Source organism: Phoxinus phoxinus (assembly GCF_949152265.1).
Source record: "Phoxinus phoxinus genome assembly, chromosome: 19".
Classification (NCBI taxonomy): domain Eukaryota; kingdom Metazoa; phylum Chordata; class Actinopteri; order Cypriniformes; family Leuciscidae; genus Phoxinus; species Phoxinus phoxinus.
In genome coordinates, this window is record NC_136894.1 from 26,348,838 (window position 1) to 26,368,415 (window position 19,578).

At 36.8% G+C, this 19,578-nt stretch overlaps 1 protein-coding gene and 1 long non-coding RNA gene across 4 annotated transcripts in view; one reads left to right on the forward strand and one right to left on the reverse strand.

Annotated features, from left to right (window-relative positions):
- Window positions 1-7,504, reverse strand: part of LOC306986488 — a 72,919-nt gene extending 65,415 nt beyond the window's left edge. Inside the window, exons 1-2 of the long non-coding RNA XR_013794983.1 lie at window positions 7,136-7,504; window positions 7,000-7,052 (exon numbers count right to left, since the gene is read on the reverse strand). This is a non-coding gene — a long non-coding RNA (uncharacterized lncRNA). The remainder of the gene's footprint in view (window positions 1-6,999; window positions 7,053-7,135) is intronic.
- The window catches only part of LOC306986486 (glutamate receptor ionotropic, kainate 5), a 40,252-nt gene that overhangs the window by 4,316 nt on the left and 16,358 nt on the right, over window positions 1-19,578 (forward strand). For 2 of the 3 annotated variants that reach the window (XM_079589782.1, XM_079589781.1), the window contains exons 4-14: window positions 373-538; window positions 3,782-3,960; window positions 4,356-4,409; window positions 7,384-7,545; window positions 8,194-8,346; window positions 9,783-9,887; window positions 10,262-10,369; window positions 11,720-11,923; window positions 16,021-16,134; window positions 17,587-17,696; window positions 17,825-17,998. In XM_079589782.1, the coding sequence (XP_079445908.1) occupies window positions 373-538; window positions 3,782-3,960; window positions 4,356-4,409; window positions 7,384-7,545; window positions 8,194-8,346; window positions 9,783-9,887; window positions 10,262-10,369; window positions 11,720-11,923; window positions 16,021-16,134; window positions 17,587-17,696; window positions 17,825-17,998 (1,529 nt within the window). Of the gene's footprint in view, window positions 1-372; window positions 539-3,781; window positions 3,961-4,355; window positions 4,410-7,171; window positions 7,282-7,383; window positions 7,546-8,193; window positions 8,347-9,782; window positions 9,888-10,261; window positions 10,370-11,719; window positions 11,924-16,020; window positions 16,135-17,586; window positions 17,697-17,824; window positions 17,999-19,578 lie in introns of those variants that run through there. The other variant, XM_079589783.1, reaches the window with a different exon arrangement.

A 19,578-nucleotide genomic window follows, 5' to 3' on the forward strand; every position in this document is an offset into this window, starting at 1 on the left:
TAAATCTGCAGCGGTCAGGTGGTACAGTGGTCACATGGTACTAGTCGGAGCACTCAGAAAAGTTGTAGTTATGAGTTCTACGGGGACGTGAACACTTTTTTCAAGTGGTAATCTCATAATTACGGTAATTCCGACAACAAGGCATGAATACACCCTTACCTCATGGAGCTCCTTTCTAACGAGCAAATGATTTGAATCAGGTGCGATAAATAAGGGAGACATAAAAAAAATGTGCAGTGCTGTGGGTACCCAGGAGCAAGATTGAAAACCGCTGCTTTAGATATTGGCATCAGCCAATGAAAAACCTGTGTGGGTCAATCACGCAATCTATTCTTCTAAATTGTCCTCTTTATTTTTGTCCGTTCTTCCCAGATCCCTCACATCAAGATCGGTCCAGAGGAGACTCCACGCTTGCCATATCTGCGCTTTGCCTCAGTGACGCTGTATCCTAGCAACGAGGATTTAAGCTTGGCCATCGGTGCCATTCTGCACTCTTTCAGTTACCCGACGGCCAGCCTGATCTGTGCCAAAGCAGAGTGTAAGTCTGCAGGGAAAGTGTTGGCACCATCAACTATGAACTGCCCATTCTTTCATCCAGCTGTTATAGATCAAGCTGAATTGTTCATTGTTCACAGCACCTTTTCCAATTCATTTCACAGTAGCCGATTCACAATGCAATTCATTTTATTTTTAACATAAGTGCATTATCCTTAGGCTTGGTGCCTATTATATTACGTTATTAACGCCGATGCCACTGCTTCAGCAAATTACATATTTTTATAAGATTAAACCTTTCATTAGCTTTATTCTTATGGATATTTTTTTTCTGCATGATGACCATAATGACATTATATTCAGTAAAAATGTTTTGCTGTGGCATAGCAGTTAGCACACATGCATTTGTTCATACAGTAGTGCAAGTTCAAATCTGGATTTAACATTTTAAAATGAACAATTTATATTTCCTGATCACCTATCTCGTTCTATATCCCACTGTCCCTACAAATAAAAGTAGCATGAAGGCCAAAGTACCAAAGGTCAAACGGGGCTAAAGGCGCATGGGGGTAAAAGGAGCATTTTACTTTATTCTCTTTTAAACCAGATGGCAAAAAAATCCACCTCAGCACTTTTCTAAACAACCGCATTTTTGATGATACACATGAAAATTTGGCTGATCCTTGACGAGATCGCCGACAGCACGTAAAGCTGACTCAGCACTAATTTGACCTAACATTTTATGTGTTTATTTTTTATTTTTTATGTTGTAGATTTATGTAGCAAATGAGAATCGATAAAATGAATGTCTATATTTTGAGACAAGGGACTTGTTAATGATTTTTAGTTTTGTTCAAAGTAATTAAAGCAACAGTTTTTCAAAAACTGAAGAATGTGAAAGTATGGTATTTGGGGTAAAAGGCTAAAGTAGGGGTGGGCGATCTGACGATTTTCATCCACGTCCAACTTTTAAAGTGAATCGTAGAGATTGTGATCTTTTATGTCCTCATAATAATATTAAAATACAGCAATGACTGCCTACTAGATGGCTGTGCTGACTGGCCAAATTATATCATGCGTCACTATCATGTGTCTTTCGTGCATGGTGATGCATTTGAAAAACAATTCAACAGCAGTAGGGATGTGCGATGAATCAAATTTTAGTTTCACTTTCAATTTGGCTTCCAAAGATTATGAAAACATGATAATCAAGATAAAATGATCATTGTGCTGCATGCCATTCCTTTCCTTTAAAGGGGTGTGCTTTCACCCCTCTTTAATAGTGTAAACTTAACGTCCAAATCAGTCAAACCATGTAACGTGAATGTCGTAAAATGCAGTCTACTGCGGGACAGGCTTTATATTAAAAAGAGTTATTAAAGCCCATTAAACTGCGAAAGAGTCTAATCCCCACACTCTTTCTGTGGGAGCGGCGAGATGGAGCGGAAGACGGTCGAGCAAAGAACACTTGGGGTTTCAGATGCACGCCTAAACGGTCAAACATACACAAACATTTGTCAAAATGTCCGTCTTGGTGAGTATTTACAGTCAGTTATGTCTTCAGTGAATAAACAGTTGTGAAAGAAATTGGGTGAGTGCCATTATATTAGATCTATGCATTCGGTCTTAAAGCTGCTGTCAGTGTTATTAATGTTAAACAAAAGACAAAGACAATAAATTGCTCTTGTCTTGACTGAATAACTTTTGTAGTTTTTAGTAGTTTTAATAAGAATCAATGTAAATTTAATTCATACAGTGAAGACTATGCATTGTTTTAAAGTTTAAAAGGGTTTAATGACTCGTGTCCGACGTAGAGGGCGATATAAAACGCATTACCATTCTGTCGACTTGTAGACGAGCCTGTATGAGTGAGTGGAGGCGGGACTCATTTGCATATTGATGATTGCGCGTATAGTAAATGAAGCAAGGGTGTAGATTTACATTCAAGCTAGTTTAATGCAGGAATAAAAAAAAAAAATCACAGGATATATTTTTTAAATATGTCATTTTTGGTGATCAAAGTTAATTTAATTTAATTTAAGGGATAAAGTTATTGACTGCAGTGGGACTTTAAACAAATTTGAATTAATGTTCAATAAAAACATATATATTTTTTCTGCAATCATACACTATGGGAGTATAAAGCACTACTTTTTCTTAGGGTGTGCCATTAGCCCCATTGTACAAGATTTTACCTTATTTAATACGTTTAACTTTTCATATAGGCACATCACACTTTTCTCAATTAAAAAAAGCACACCTGGCTTTCAGGTGATGTCAGATGATTATAACTGATATATAAAAAATGCTGCACCAATGTTTTTCGCATGACTAGTGCTGTCCATATTCACTCTGATTTGAATGATTTCGCATTGAGGATTGTGTATTCATGCAGACAAACAAGAAGCAATATTAATTGTATTTGTTACTTTGTTGACTAAGCTTAATGAGTAGTAGTTGGTGCACTAGAGTGAAACGTATGTGAGCTGTTACGATGCTGACTGCAAGTTGATGTTCTCACTTGATTGGTTTGGTCTGGGTAATGGTGCTACAGTTTTATGCACCACTGTTTACTGCTGTTTGCATATCTGCGCTTATCCCATGCTTATCCATATAATTACTGCAGCCTGTGCTCATGTTCAAGTGTAAGAGAGTGTTTGTCTGTTTAAGATGCAGGCAGTTGTGTTTGTGCAGGCATGTTTGAGTTCTCTGTGCACATTAGCATGCATGGATATGCTCATCTACACATTGGTTTCAGAGCAGGGATACCACCACACAGTGGTGGGGTAATGTTTGTTTGTTTTTGTGAGAAAGCACTCTTCATCACTTCACCCTGCTGTTATCGTTAGCTGTGCATCTTGTTGACTGCAGTCCAAAATCAATGAATTCACCATATAGATTTTGTGGTGGCTTAGAGCACAAATTTATGTACATACAGAATTAACTTTATTGGCTCTCAAAGTCACTTAATTCGATAGTCACTGACTTTAATATGGAGGAGCAGGGTGGAAAGTAAGGTAAGGTTTACTGCAACTGACAGTTTATGAAAGTTGTTAAAAGGTTTTAGATGGTTACATGACATTTATTTTAATGTGTCGACGTGACATTTATGCTGAACGGCCATTCTGATATACAAACAGAATTATCATATGTATGAGAGCTTTGCTGATTTTTCACAAATATATGTATTATATATTGTGAATATGTATATTGAGAATGTTTTCATAAAATGCTTATATAAAGGCGTAGTATAAAGTATTTTTGGGGTTTTACGCTATACCCTCAGGCCTGCTGCGATTGGAGGAGCTTGTGCGTCACTTCCTCATATCCCGGGAAACACTCTCAGTCAGAATGCTTGATGAAAACTTGGACCCCACCCCCCTGCTAAAGGAAATCCGTGATGACAAAGTTGCAACTATTATCATTGATGCTAATGCATCAGTGTCTATACTAATATTAAAGAAGGTATGTGTGCTTATTTAGGGGTCAATAAATCAGAGGCCACTAATGCAAATGACTGCATTTGACTTTTTTCTGATTTAAGAATATTTTATTTTTTCCGGTACTTTTTTAAATACAGTATAATATACAGTATATATATTTATTTACTATCTTATGTCATAATTTTTATCTTTGTTTTACTTTTTTTTTAAATACTTATGCTTAGTTTTTAGCTAGGTTTAAATGGGATTTTAATTCACATTTTCAGACTATTGTGTTCAACACAACTGAAACAGACCGACAGACAGAGATAAAAACCTGATATGACTCAACTGTGCAAATGTAGAATGAATTATGATTATAATTAGATTTCTGACATACAACATATCTCTTCTCTTGCTCTTTCTCCCTTTCTCTAGGCCTCAGAATTAGGCATGACATCAGCCTTCTACAAATATATTCTCACCACAATGGTAAACAACCTCCTTTTTTCACTTTGAACAATGACACACTACCCTTTCTCCCCTTAACCCACTTTCATCCACTAACAGCGATGGCAGGGCTGGCCATTGACCAGCTCATCACAGATTCACAGCACATCAATGCCGTTTATCATTATCATCGTGGATGAGGTGGATTATGTCCTTGTTTTGAGGTCGCATATGCTTCTGTTGTGAGTTTAGGATTTTAATACCACTGTTACAAGTTAAAAGCCTGGTTTCACAGACAGGGCTTAGATTAAGCCAGGATTAGGCCTTAGTTCAATTAGGGCATTTAAGTAGCTTTTATAAACGTGCCTTAGGAAAAAAAACATACTCATGAGCATCTTGAGACCAAACAATGGCACTATTAAGTGCAAGTTGCTTTCAGTTAAAACAGCTCAAACGTGCATTTTAGTCTGGGACTAGGCCTAAGCTTTGTCTGTGGAACTGGGTGAAAGTGAGGAAGGCTAAATCATTTGACCTTGAGAGGCAAATTGAATCGTGGGAGATAAGATTTGAGACTGTCCAAACAACGCCTCAGTAAATGGCAAATATTTAATATGTAAAACGTTTAGAGATTACATTTCTTAACATGCATTTTTTATGAAATTTTTATTTATTTTTGTATTTGGGAGGAAGCCAGAGCTCCCTCTGCAGTAAGGCAGCAATTTTGCTAAGAGCATGCCAACTGAAAAAGGTCTAAAGATACATGAATAGGAGTGTGAAAGAAGATGAGTTGAATTACATTTTAGTGTCATTTTTTTAATTTAGTAATGCACCATTTTTAAGGGTTGTCATGGCATCATAAATAATTTTTGATGTACATATTTTATAAAGTGTAATTAAATTCTTTTTTTCTTCTCCTTATGAAACATTTTGAACATTCAAGTTTAGGCTTAGCCTTTTATTAATCTGACTTTGGCAAGCTTTTTCCCAAGATCGGGGACAAATGCAGACAACCACAAGGCAATATTGCAGTTATATAGTAGATTCATTGGTGGCTGTTGTTGAGTGATGGCTTTCAGTAGCAGTCTCTAAAATTAAGTCTGCGTCTTGAATAAGGTCATAGTCTTGTCAGATTCACATTGTCGGCAATCTAATTGAGAGCAAACTAAAGATGAAAGACACTTGCCATTATCAAGCCCTTCAAAAACAGTCACGGTATCTGTCATACCTCCATTTTAAACTGTACGAGGAGCATCCTCAAGAGGAATCAAAAGGATGTAATGCTGCTGAAGGAGTCAATGACATAAGAACATTCTACGGCTTCACTTGAAATGCACGTGAACTTCAGAAGGTTTTAGAGTCTTGAGTAACAATATATGCAGAGATATTGGAAGAAAAACTGAATGGGTGTCTTCATAGGCGGAGTTAGATCCTCCTTCAGCTGCCATTTAGAAAGCAAATGTTTTGTGATAAATAATCTAAAACCAATTGACGGATCCACCAAGAGCTTTCCCACTGCTTCTACACAGCTATAGAAAAAGTCTTTGTTCACTGTACCATTGACAAACATATTGTACCTCTTGGGATCATCCACTTGCCCATAGGTGAGAAAGCACAAGGGCTGACTGATTTGGCAGACAAGGTGAAAGCCATGATATTTTAGCCAATTTTTTTATGTTTTCCTTGAACGCTCCCAATGGGCACCACTTATGTCGAGTGGAATTCTAGCTGGGTTGAATATTGCCTTCAGTAAATTACTATTTATTTATGGATGAGGGTTTTACCAAACCCGTAGGGAGCAGCATTTATTTGCAAAAAAACTGGCCAAGCAAATGTAGCTATTAAAAAAAAAAGTAGACATTTTCTGAATAATATGTAAATATTGCATTTGAGTTAAGCACAAATTTACCACATCACAATAAACGTGTGATGTTGTGTATGATGCCTCCATTGTAATATAGTGTTATACTGTAAAAATGGTTTCATTCATGGTCCTTTCTGTCATTTCTCTAAGATTTTCAAAACTTTCAAATGAGTTCATCAGTACCGGTAATTAAATTACTGCTGTTAAATAAAGTGGTTTGATTTGACTTAAAATGTATTAAACCTATCTTTAAGTTTGCAATCTCATAGGATTGAAATGCTGTATAGTGTAGGCCACTATATAGTTGATGTCACACTACATCATTATAAGCATAGATCAAAACAAAACCCAGGGAAAATGCAGTGATGGCATTATAAATAAATCAACATTACATTTTACTTTTATTACCTCTAACTACTTACCCAGATGTAATGTGCTGTAGTTTTAATCGTCTGAATCCATAAATGGTTAATATTCAATGATTTCGTTCTTTCTTATATTTTCACCAGTAAGTTATTAAGTTAGCCTACTGAATATGACTCTGAACATATGATATAGGCCTAAATATAAAACAAACTATATTCTGACACATAACTATTACAGCACCTTAACTATATTAATACTACTTTTGTGTTAAATAATATATACACCCCGTTTATTTTTTGAAAATTGTCCATTTAAAATATTTATACCGTTAAAGCAGTGCTGACAACAAGGTGCTAGAGTGCATTATGTCAAACCGTTTATATACTGTCTATGTGTCAAACTCACCTTGTCACGGACGGTACAGCGGCCAAATTAGGCTGCCTCGCAGTACTTTTTAACTGTAAGACAGAAAAGACAGTTTATACTAAACACTGTGTAAAAAAAACGGAGTATTTTTTATGTTTAACTGTTAAACACTCACTTCTTTCGCGGCACCGTTGTACATCGCGCCTGTTTCCAATAATGAGGAAAAGACTCCGCGCATGCGCATCAAAAGGCATTCGCGTGCCTTCAGTGCGGTGGCAGCGTGTTCAGTTAAATACCAAGAATGGGCTTTTTTCCTTGATGGTAATTAACGTGATTAAAGTATTTCTAAGCGCTAAAACCACAATATTGTATGTCCACAGTACTTTTAAAGTAAATAGCTCTCTATCAATCTCTCTCTTTCAGGATTTCCCTCTGTTGAGGTTGGATGACGTGGTAGATGAACAATCAAATATCGTTGGCTTCTCCATGTTGAACAGCAGTCATCCGTTTTACCTGGAGTTCATTAGAAGTCTAAACCTGTCATGGAGGGAAGGTTGTGACCTCAGTCCCTACCCTGGTCCAGCGGTGAGCTTACAATACTTTCATGCCATTGATACATGAGAAACATTACAACTCACACATATATTAGGCCTACTCAGGGTCAGGGTCAATTCAACCTATCCAGGTAAAGGGTGCAGACTTACTTGTTGTGTTACTTTAAGTGTGAGATGTTATTATTTCGTTAACATATTTTAAATCAAACAATTAAAACCACATCTGTCAGGAGATATCAGTAACAGTGATCTATTTGGTTGTGTTAGCATCTAAAAATGCTTTTAAGATTCCAAGAGCCTATTTCAATATTTTGATTGACATTCCACTGCATTATTTAAACCAGATTTTGCTGAGATTTGCTTAAATGGAAAAAGAAAAAGCCCCGTAAACCATAGTAATACTAACTCAATGGAATAATGAGATGTTATTTCTGCCAGAAGGTTTTTTCAAATGTGTCCATAGGATGTGCGCCACACAACATAATTTAGGAGGAAGACAGTTGCTGTAGGGCCCCTAACAGACGTGAAGTCTCCTTGTCCCCCTAATGACCTCATTTGCTGTCTTTCTCAATTCTACATTCCTTTATTCTCTTTTTCTTCTTCTTTCTCCACCATCTTTCTGTCTTGGCTTCGGCATATCTCTCGCCTCGTTTCATTCATGCTCTCTCTCCACCTACAGTTGTCATCTGCGCTGATGTTCGATGCAGTTCATGTGGTGGTCGGAGCAGTGCGAGAGCTGAACCGCAGTCAGGAGATCGGAGTGAAGCCTCTGAGTTGCACTTCCTCACTCATCTGGCAGCACGGCACCAGTCTCATGAACTACCTGCGCATGGTACTTGTCACCCCGTTGGCAGACATTTTCTGATGCATTTGATGACTTTAGTCATTTGTCTTTACGGCTGTTGTTACTGTCTTTTCTGACGAGCTGTGGGAGCCCGTTTTAATCTGGTTGATTTTGATGGGATTCTGCATGCATCTGCTTATTGGCTTTTATAGGCTCTGTTAAAGTCAACATGAAATTCAAATTGAGCATATCTACTTTCTCAAAATACGTTCTGGTCTCGTTGCGCACAATTCATCAGTGCATGTTATTCCAAGGAAAAATGTCTTTGTAATCTTTCCCCTTGGCGTCGATATACAAGACGCAGAGAGTTATGATGGATGCTTTTCAATTTACTCCGCAATAAATTTAAACCTTGACTAATGCATTATTGTGCATTGAGTATCGTTGTGCATCATTTAACACCATCAAGAAACATTTACCACTGTTTTAGCACTGTGAAACTATGCAGAAAACAGCAATAACAGTAAATGAACCAAATGAAATGTAAAAATCTAAATGTATATATAATAATATATATAAAATAGTAATAAATAAATCAAGGAAATGCATTTAAAAAAATAAATACAAAATGCTAGATGAGACAAAATCCTAATAAAATCCTAAGAATTTTTTTAAATAAATATGGTATTTTTTTACTCAATTCACAGGCATTTATAAGGAACTCCAAACCGTCATTTAATTTATACCACAAATAAATGTCTTTTTTTTCACAAGTAGCTTGAGTACTTGAGTAAAGTGCCGCCCTTGTCACAGTGACCGGGACAATATTCCTGGTTGTCCCCTCCATCGACGGCCATCAGGTGACCAATGCAGTATGACTTTAACGTCCTCTGTTATGATTATTCTCAGCCATAGTAATTTTACAACTGCCATTTAGTTGCAGAGCAATTATATCTGTGCCCTTAACACCAGATGTCCATTGTTTATTACAACCTGTCTGAAGGCCTGTTTGTATTTGATCATTTTAATGCAGCTATTATAAACTGTGAGATCCTAGACTATGTTTGTGTTGTCTAGGCACAAGTGCGGTCTTTCATTCATTGTGTCCCTCCATCTGTTTTGCAGTTTGCCCATCACTCCATCATTTCACCACTCCATTTGGCACCATCTCCACACCTCCTCTCGTCCTCCGTTTTCGGTTTGTCTCCATAACTCCAAGTGTTTACCTCACTTGCCAATAATAATGAAAACAGTCATTATTTTTGCAATTGCAATTGGTGATGCCGGTGGAGCAGAAATGACACTTCACCTTAACTTTCTTAATCATCTCAAAGTTTTCCTCTCACTTGTCCTCTGGCTGTCTCTGTTTTTCTCCGCCTGTGCTATAATTTCTACCTTAATATTGTAGGTCAAAATTAATGCTATTCGTCATTCTTGTTTGTTACCCTTGGTTTAAATTCTCCCTCTCTCTTTTTTCATTTTAGGTAGAGTACGACGGCCTAACAGGCCGCGTGGAGTTTAACAGCAAAGGCCAGAGGACCAATTACACGCTGCGTATTCTTGAGAAATTCAAGGGGGGTCACAAAGAGGTAATACACACACACACACACACACATGAACACTAACTCCGGATTTTATCCGGAATCACGAGAGAGGTTGTGAGGTCTAATGAATGGGTGGTAGCTGGAGTAATCACCACTTCACTCCTCTCTTATTGATCATAGTATTGATCCCTCGCTTCATGCTCTTTTATCTCTCCTTCATCCCCTCGTCTTATTCACTGAACTTGTTTATTCCTGCCTGTTTCCCCCTTCCGAGATCAAACATGTTTTCAAATGGGTCACAAATGATTTTATATAATTTAGTTCATTTAACACAGATTTGTTCATGCAAGTACTTCTAACTGTGCATAATATTTGTAGTAAAGCATCTTCTAAAACCTTTTTTTACTTTACATGTGCAGATTGGTGTCTGGTACTCCAATAACACGCTAGCTATGAACTCCACGTCTTTAGACATCAACGCATCTGAGACGTTAGCCAATAAGACGCTCACAGTCACCACAATACTGGTAAGAACTTCTGCAGTTATGATTCCATGATGCTCAGGGCTTTGTGGTTATGGCAGCATGTGAATAAAGAACTTTTGAGCATTTCAGACCAGTATGTAAGAGATAATTGTGAATTATAGGGCTTTTACAGATTTGGCACTCACTGGTACAAGCATTGCCGATTCAAAGGTTGCAAAAGTCTTTTCAAACAGCACCTCTCCAAACCCAATGCGTCTTAAATGTTATTATGGACGCTACAAATATTTGTAAGATTTAAAGTAGAGAAAATATGAGGGACTTCCCAAGCCTTGCTTGCTTACACAGAGCTTATACAGTATAATAATGTTGTTTTATTGGGTTTGTAATTGTAAGAAGAGCTTTGTAGATTCCAATTTGACAATCTCAAAACGTAAATTGATTCAGACTAGACTAATTTTTCCCATCAGAAATTGGCCTAACAGTTTAAGCAAACCTACATTCCTCTGTTGAATGCAATCATGAATGTAATTTTAAAGTCAACATCAAATCAAAATTGATTTTATTTATTTTCTTAATGCACTTTCCCGCTCTTACTGTGAAAAAATCATCAGTGCACATTGTTCTAGCTCACGCTATAGGATGATTTTACCCAAGATGATATTGTTTTTATCAACAGTTTCTACACCAGCTTTTGGTCAGGTTCCATTCTGGTGTAGAATAACCTATTTCTCACTATTCAGTCAATTTTAGATGGATAACATAAAGTACAGTGCTACATTTTTTTTTCATTGAATGTCCTGTTTTACTCTATCCCATTATGAAAGTATAGTGTATAAAAAATATATACTAGTTTCAATATTTTAGATGGCACCTTCATTGTTTGCATCCATATTCACAGCATCATTATTCATTCCAATTTCATACAATGTTGCTTCCAGGCAACAAACACATTTAAGCAATTCCTTCTAACATAAAAATGTATCTGGCTCTAATTGTTTTAAAATAGCTTACCGTACTGCTTTTATTTGTTCTGTAAAAAAAAAAAAAATAATCAAAACAACCACAAGTCATCCCTTCATTATTAACCATCTTATTTGCATCAAAAGAAGAAAATAGGTTTGCTATCCACAGGCCACATTTTACTGATATAATACATTCAAAAGATATAATGCATTCAAACCAAGAAGCTGCAGCCAAAAAGTACTTTCACATGTCAAGGCCAAGGAATCACCGTTTCACTGGATTTTACTGCCATTTCATGGCTTAACACCAATCAAAATGCCACTTCCACTGTAAGGCTATTGAATTTCATTGAGTTTATGGTGCTTCACTGTATGGAAATTTAGAGTGGAATATTACAGCGTTAAATGTTACCTTCATCCTGTTTTATAGGAGAATCCATACGTGATGCGCAAGGCAAACTACCAGGACTTTCATGGCAACGATCAGTATGAGGGATTCTGTGTGGATATGCTGCGGGAGCTGGCAGACATACTGAAGTTTTCGTTCCGGATCAAGCTGGTGGATGACGGCCTGTATGGAGCTCCAGAACCTAATGGGTCATGGACTGGCATGGTGGGGGAATTAATCAACAGGGTATGCATGCCTGCACACACGTCCTTAATTAAGCTCTGTGGATACGTTGTGTACATTCAGAGACGCTTTCTAGTCACACTGAACCTCAATTAAACAATTGGGCTTTTACAGTTGTGTTATTGTATGTTTATTCATCAAAACATTTGAAATAACCTCCAAACATTATTAAAACATAATGTTCAATATAACATTTAATCATGTTTAATCATTTTGAATGTACACCTGATAGTTGATTTTAAATCTTCTAAAGCATTGTCTTTGAAAATTAGCTTTTTATTAAAAATTGTAAGAGCCTTTTATATGTTTGTATGGAGCTAGCAGGATTTCAACACTGGACTGTTGCCAACTGATGTTTCCATTAGAGTAACGATTACAGATATTAGCGCCATTCACACTAATGCTAAAAATAATGGCGGCAGTAATAAGAACGGTAATGTCATTCTATTAACCCCAGTGTGGGCAGGTCTCGGCAAAGTCCTTTTGAACACACACGCGTATACTAATCAGTTCTTTCTGTGTCTAATTATTCCGTGACACTATACCATTACAGCTGCTGAAGCCAGTGCACAGTTGTCACATGTTGGCGCATTGTGTATGTAAACTGTGTATGCACACACACATCTTTCTCTCCATGGACCCACAATTCAGCTCTTCCTTGACACCAGCGTTTGATGACACCCTTTGAATGTGGTTTAGAAAGCTATCTCTCAGTAATCAATTAGGGAGTAATTAAGCAGATTGAGAGATATCTGGGGTACACTTGGGGTTTTTAAGAAGAATGAACTGCTATTGATCACCGCTAGTGTTAGGGGAATTACTTTGCTAGACAAGCTACTCGTGATTTTAAATCGTTCAGGTTGACAAAGGTTGACTGTTATCTTTTAATAAAATGTAGCTAATTACATTAAAGCTTTTTCGGTCAATATCAACGTTTTTTTTATGGGGGCATTACATGGATTTTAGCATTTTAATATGTTCCTTGATGTTCACTTATAATGTTTATAAAGGTTTTTTTGCAAACACACACACACACACACACACATATATATATATGCCGGTATATATATATATAAAATCTGTGTGTATGTATGCATTTATATATAATGAAAAAAAATTTCAACCTTTTTTTTCAGTCTTCATTTTTTTTCAACCTTCATTCTGACCCATTTTTAAGGGGCGGCTCCTTTAAGGCTTGTCAGTAAACGGCCACCGTTATGATTGACTAAAGTCATTGCATAGGAAAAAGTATCAACGCCCACTTGCTATTGCACATTTAGAAAACATTATCTATATAAAACCATAATTTACAGACAATGCATTATGAAATCATTTACTTACAGTTTTGGATGCAATACAGTTGGCTGCTTCATCTTTCAACAAAAGTTTCTTTGCAAACTCTCCATTACATTGTGCCTTGTTTACAAAATAAAATCCACTTGTATACAACGCTAGGGTTCTTGAGTCTGTACAGATACGTTCTTTCACTTTTCCATTTGTCCTGTTGTCGACAGACTCAAGTGCGTGGAGTACGTCAGAAACTGAATTCGCATCTGTATACCTTATCCAGTGTAGACAGCGTAAGTGATTATAATGGTGTAACAAGTTATGTTGATAAGGAAAGGAGGAGGCGGGAACCTGCGAACGTTTTACACTTTAATATATAAATAAACACAAAACGTAACATAAATAGTCCAGGCCTGGTCCTGTCTCATCCTTCACTGTCGTCGCTCATCCATCACGCCACTCGCCCTGCTTGCCACACATGGGCTCTATTTACCTTTGACGCAACGCTCACATCCAGTGTAGGCAAATGTCAGCCTTTAAGCGAGTGAATGGCAGTGGGCGTGGCCTATGGTGCGATTGTGTATAATTATTAATCGATGTCTTGCTCTATATATCTTATAGCTTATATAGCTTTCCTGTGGTAGCTCATGGTAAGAGCATTGCGTTAATAACGCAAGGTTGTGGGTTTGATCCCAGGGGATTGCACATACCTATGTATAAATGTATAGGATAATGCAATGTGAGTCGCTTTGGATAAATGTAAATGCATAAATGTAAATGTAAATATATATTTGCCTGTGTGACATCACGGATCCCACAATTATGATACTAATGAGCCTTTTTTGCAGCTTGATTAAATAAATTCTTTGTTTATAATGAGGAGGAAGTTTTAAGCTATGAAACCAGAATGTTTTAATGGTACAAAGCTCCTATGTCAAAAGATCAAGGCAAATTTGATTTCCTATTTCATGACCCCTATAAGGGAGTGATTTCTTTTTAAGAAAATTGTGAAAAGATTTTCAATATTTCTACAGATCCATTTACAACAAATACTATTAATAAAACTAGAACAATTTGCAATCAAAATTACTAAAAAATATTAAAGTTTCTATAAATAAGCAACTAGTCCAATATATATACCATATATATCCATACAGTAGCATCAAATTATAGGCAGTCGGCAGTGTCGGCAAAATCGGCAGTCTATCAAATACTTGTTCTCCCCACTGTATATATATATATTATGCTGAGCTGTAAAATTTAGTTAATTTTAGTAGTGTCACTACTGTTACAGTAGTTACTCTCTAGCACTTTCACCCCCTCCTCCCTCGAGGAGGAAGTAAAATAGAAAGGCCACAATAATGCCACACCGAGGTTTTTAATTCATTATCGCTCATTTCCTTCCTCAGGAACTTTCACTCTGCTTTTATATTCTCTCTCTCATTTTTCATTCCGTATCCCTCGTTCCCTTCATCTCACAAGGGCACAATATTCCCCGTGTCCTCGCTGGAAGCCTTCTCTTTACCAACTCTCTGTTCTTAACCATTCCTCATCACCCCCTTCCCCTACAAGTATCGGTTTCTTCTCTCAAGGACTGTCACTCTATTTCTCCCCCTCTCTCTTTCTGTTTTCCACTCTTTAGCCCTGTTTTTCTATCTCTCTCCATCCCCGTAATAAATAAATCTCTTTCCTTTTACCCAAGGACTCTCATATCAAATTCTTCCATCAACCCAGTGCACTTACATCCCTTTATTATCTGTCCATTCATCCATCCAGCTGTCCAGCCTTGACTTTCCCTTTTTCAATTCTGTGCTGATTCTCCTTGTGCTAAATATCCTTTTTCTTTCCACTGCCACTCCTTGTCTTTATCAGTGAACCTCAGATAATGTCAAACGCTTTTCTCCTCGAGTGCTGCTTTTGGTTTTAGTTCCTTGCCACTGTTGCCTTGGCTTTTGGCTTGCTTAGTTGGGGACATTTAATATTCAACAATATTATTGATCCGCCTTGCTTTAGGTGGACGATGATGCAATTTTCTTCTAGAAACAAACTTTGTTGTATTATTTTCATGTTCTCACTGTGAAGCTGTTTTGATACAATCTGTATTGTAAAAAGCGCTACATAAATAAAGGTGGCTTGACTTGACTTCTTGAAACCAAGGTCAATGTTTAGCAGGGGAACACACGTGGAGCACAAACAACATGCAACAAAATTGCAGGCCTGGTGCGAGTCAAACACTGTACAACTGACACAGCGGTATGCTAATGAGCACTTAGAAACATCACTGAATTATCACCACAACCGAGGGGGTTGGTAGTATCTGTCAGTAAAGTCACAGTATGTTATAGAAACCCTGAAGCTATACCAGAAGTCAATCAAGACAATTATAGGTCTTTCTTTTTTTTTTTGCTTTTTATTGTGCATTGTGCATTTCAGCAGTGACTGAACTTTGCTGAATTTAATTTGTTTCAAATTATTGAGGAAGTACATGTATGCCTGATTTTAGTAAGATGACAGCCATTTCTTTTAAAGTTTTTTTCGATAAGCTAATCCATGAGTAAGGCACTACAAACTTATCTTTGTGTAAAAGAAATCAAAATCAGAATAGAGTTTTGCGGCTTTTGCTGCATTTCGTGTCTGTTTGAGATCATCTACACTGTATTTGCTGTTGTACATTATCTCAATAAACTCCCTGTTATTGGAAATCATGGGTGACAAATACCTCTTGAATGTAATTTTGGTTAATGAAAATGTTGCATGAGTACAATATCAAACTAGTATTGCTAATTCTTTCTCTTTCTCTCTGTTTGTTGCAGAAAGCAGATCTGGCAGTGGCTGGATTTACAATCACATCAGAGAGAGAAAAGGTCATAGATTTCTCCAAACCTTTCATGAACCTTGGAATCAGTATCCTGTACCGCGTCCACATAGTAAGACGCATTTATAATACACTGAATTGAGATTGCATACTACATTTGGTATTTTTATATCAGAAATTATTTTGTTACTATCATAGACTGTAATATTCTTGCGTGAATCTCACAAAACCTTTCACAAATATGTATAATAATTTATTACTATTAATTGTTGTTATATTACTAATATATTATTAGTATTTTAAATATGTATAATATGTAATGTATATTTTTTTAGTATTATTATTTTTCATCAATTATTATTAAAGGTACACTATGTAACTTTTGACACTCTGGCGGTTAAAAAACAAAAGACAAAACTGCATGCGTTTTGCGGAAGAACGTTGTTTTGGTTGTACTTCGGCTCTGCGTGACTGTGTAGATGAATATGGTTATCCAACTGCTCATAAAACATTCACTATAGTCTTAAGAGATATAACCAGTTTAGATGGAAAGGATCTCAAGCTGACTAGCTGAAGACGTTACTGTAGCTTTACCCATTAATAGACGCGATACTTACTTTAAAATAATTTCCAGCACTACAACAACCTTAATGACTTTACAATGAACTGTTAGAGAGCTACATATGGCAGTTTATCTGTTCAATAAAATACCTCACTCACCTGTTGAGTAATAAAAACACCATCTCCGTGTCGCTTTTACAACGTTTCAAATCACTCAGTTCTCGCCATCTCTGGAAAGCCAAGCCAATGTTGATTCCTGTTTTATTACAAGTTCCGTCACGTTCTCTTTTTGCCAGCAGACTCTCTTATGTTCGCCGTTTGTTTGGAGATTTAGCGGCTCCATGTCATCCGTTCTCGCTCGTTGTGACACAAACCTCTGCCACTTCCACACCATGCATCCGCCTTGTAGCCGGAGCAACTTTTCTCTATTTACGGAAATGACATGACACGCACGGGCAAGTGTACGCAATGTCCCGCAAAAACCATCCAGACAGATCTAAAATATAAACACGTATAATAGGCTTACCATAGTGATTGAGGGTAAGACATTCCTATGGGACATTATGTAACGCTTGGTTGAGTTAGCAACAGGCAGAGCTTAGTAAAGAATTTTCATCAGATTTTGTTTAGGTGGATTATGTCACATTTAACAATCTTGCATGAAAATCTTGCATTCTTGTAGTTAAAACATCAAAGCATGGTGCAAAAATGTAAGGGCGTCGGTTGCCTTAGAAGACGTGAATTGATCAAATGCATATCTTTAATGCATTGTACGTTGCTTTGGATGAAAGCACCTGCCTGATGCATAATGCATAAATGGAAAAATTGTGTATAATGTTTTGTCCGTATCAATAACAAACTTTTAGCAAATCTCTGCATATGAAAAGGTGAACTCAACCAAACAATAACAAACAGCAATTGTATCAGGAAAAGCTTTCAGCTGTTTTGAGATTCTGTAGGAGTGGTGAAAGCATTGTTTGTATTGTTTATGTGCTTTCTACAGGGCAGGAAGCCAGGTTATTTCTCCTTCTTGGATCCGTTTTCGCCAGCTGTCTGGCTCTTTATGCTTTTAGCCTATCTGGCCGTTAGCTGTGTACTCTTCCTGGCTGCCAGGTGCCACACTGCCACTCAATACACACAGATCTATTTTGAATATCATTATTTTCACAGTCCAGCGTTCTTCTTGAGGTAACAGTAGTCTTTCCCGGTTTCATTGTTTGTTTTTTCTCTCCCTCCATCAGGCTGAGTCCATATGAGTGGTACAACCCCTTCCCGTGTTGGCGGGACCGCAAGGACCTCCTGGAGAATCAGTACACGCTAGGGAACAGCCTGTGGTTTCCGATCGGTGGTTTCATGCAGCAGGGCTCAGAGATCATGCCCCGGGCCCTGTCCACACGCTGTGTCAGTGGTGTTTGGTAAGTGTGGGGATGGTTCACACTTCCTTTGAGGTGTAAGAGGCCATGCAGTAAGTGTGAATGTGCATCTGTGAGTATTAAGACACAAGCTGGTTCTGCGCACATGACCCGAAAGCTTACAGTACATGAGTGACAGTGTTGTTGTTGTTCACTGAAACGAACATTATATTATTAACTGTATTTGGTAATTGAAATAAAGCTGAAATGAAATAAATTATAAATATTTGATGAAAAAAATAAAAAATAAAATAACTAATATGATGTTGCCTTGTGAACTACCTGAAATAAATATGTTTAAAGATCTTAAAGTATTAAAAACAAAACTGAAAAAAAATATAGAATTTTTTTTGTTTTTTTGTTTAAACAAATCTTTAGTTTTTGGAACTTTGCTTTAGCCAATTAGGATTTTAAAGATTTTTTTCATGCAATCCTATTTTTAAAGCATAGCTTATAATAGCTTTAAACTTTGTATTGTTTATCTTTAATTACTTTTTCTAGTGTTAGAATATGATTGTTAAATAGTTAGATTTTCCAGAATTTCTCTATTTTGTGCTTTTGTCCCAACCCAGACTTTATAACTTCTCTTTTATAATAAATGCATAAAAAGAGTTAATTATACTGCACTTTAGCCAATGAATCTAAAACGTATTTCCAGTTAATTTTATCTGTATAATTTGTATTTTTTTGTGTGACAAAGAATCACTGTCACCAATATTACCATTGCACCAAACGTTTGAGAAGCATTCAAACAAAGCCTATATTTAATGATGAAAATGAGAAGAGGGACAGATAAAACAGTTCTTTTTATTTTCATATCTATTCAAATTTAAATGTTCATATTTAAATGTAAATTAATTATTTAATTGATATAAATATTCATATTTTCATTGACTGCTGCCTAACTTGGTGGTGTGAGCAAGTACAAAAATCCACACTAGCATATTACCAAAATCTACTTGAAGGTTAATCAACATAATTTTTCAAGATTTCATGTGAAGCGCCTCTAGCTGAATAATCACTCATATCATATTTGTTGGTAGGTCTTGTTTTTTTTGTGTGTGTGTTTTTTTCCTGGCCAAGTAAACAAAAAAAATGACCTACTTGGTGTAAACATTTTGTTTTGGGCAGATTTTCACACATGGGGATGCGTTATTTCAATTTAACATGCACTGAAAATCTGTTCTCTGTCTGAAGAGACCATTAAGAGTGTGTCTTTTCTCACTTTATTGAAAGTGTAAAGTGTATTGAAGTTTGTATGGGGATGTTTGTGTTGTGTTGCAGACATGTAGTGTGCGCTTCGCTCTTTTGTAGTGTATTTCCAGATTAGTCTCCCACCTCTGTTCATTTTGCTAGATCAAGTCAAGCTGTCTTGTGTTCCATCTCTTCAATTTCAGTCTTACGCCTTGCTGTTGAGGTCATTTAAGTTGAACAACTGCTTTCAGGAAGACTAACATCAGAGTTGAAATGATTTGATCTGTGCATGCAGTGGAAGCCAAATGTTTAATCATCTGTGGTGTGAATAAACACAATAGATGCAACTTTAATCCCACACAGGGGTGACCCAGAAACCACAGAGCTCC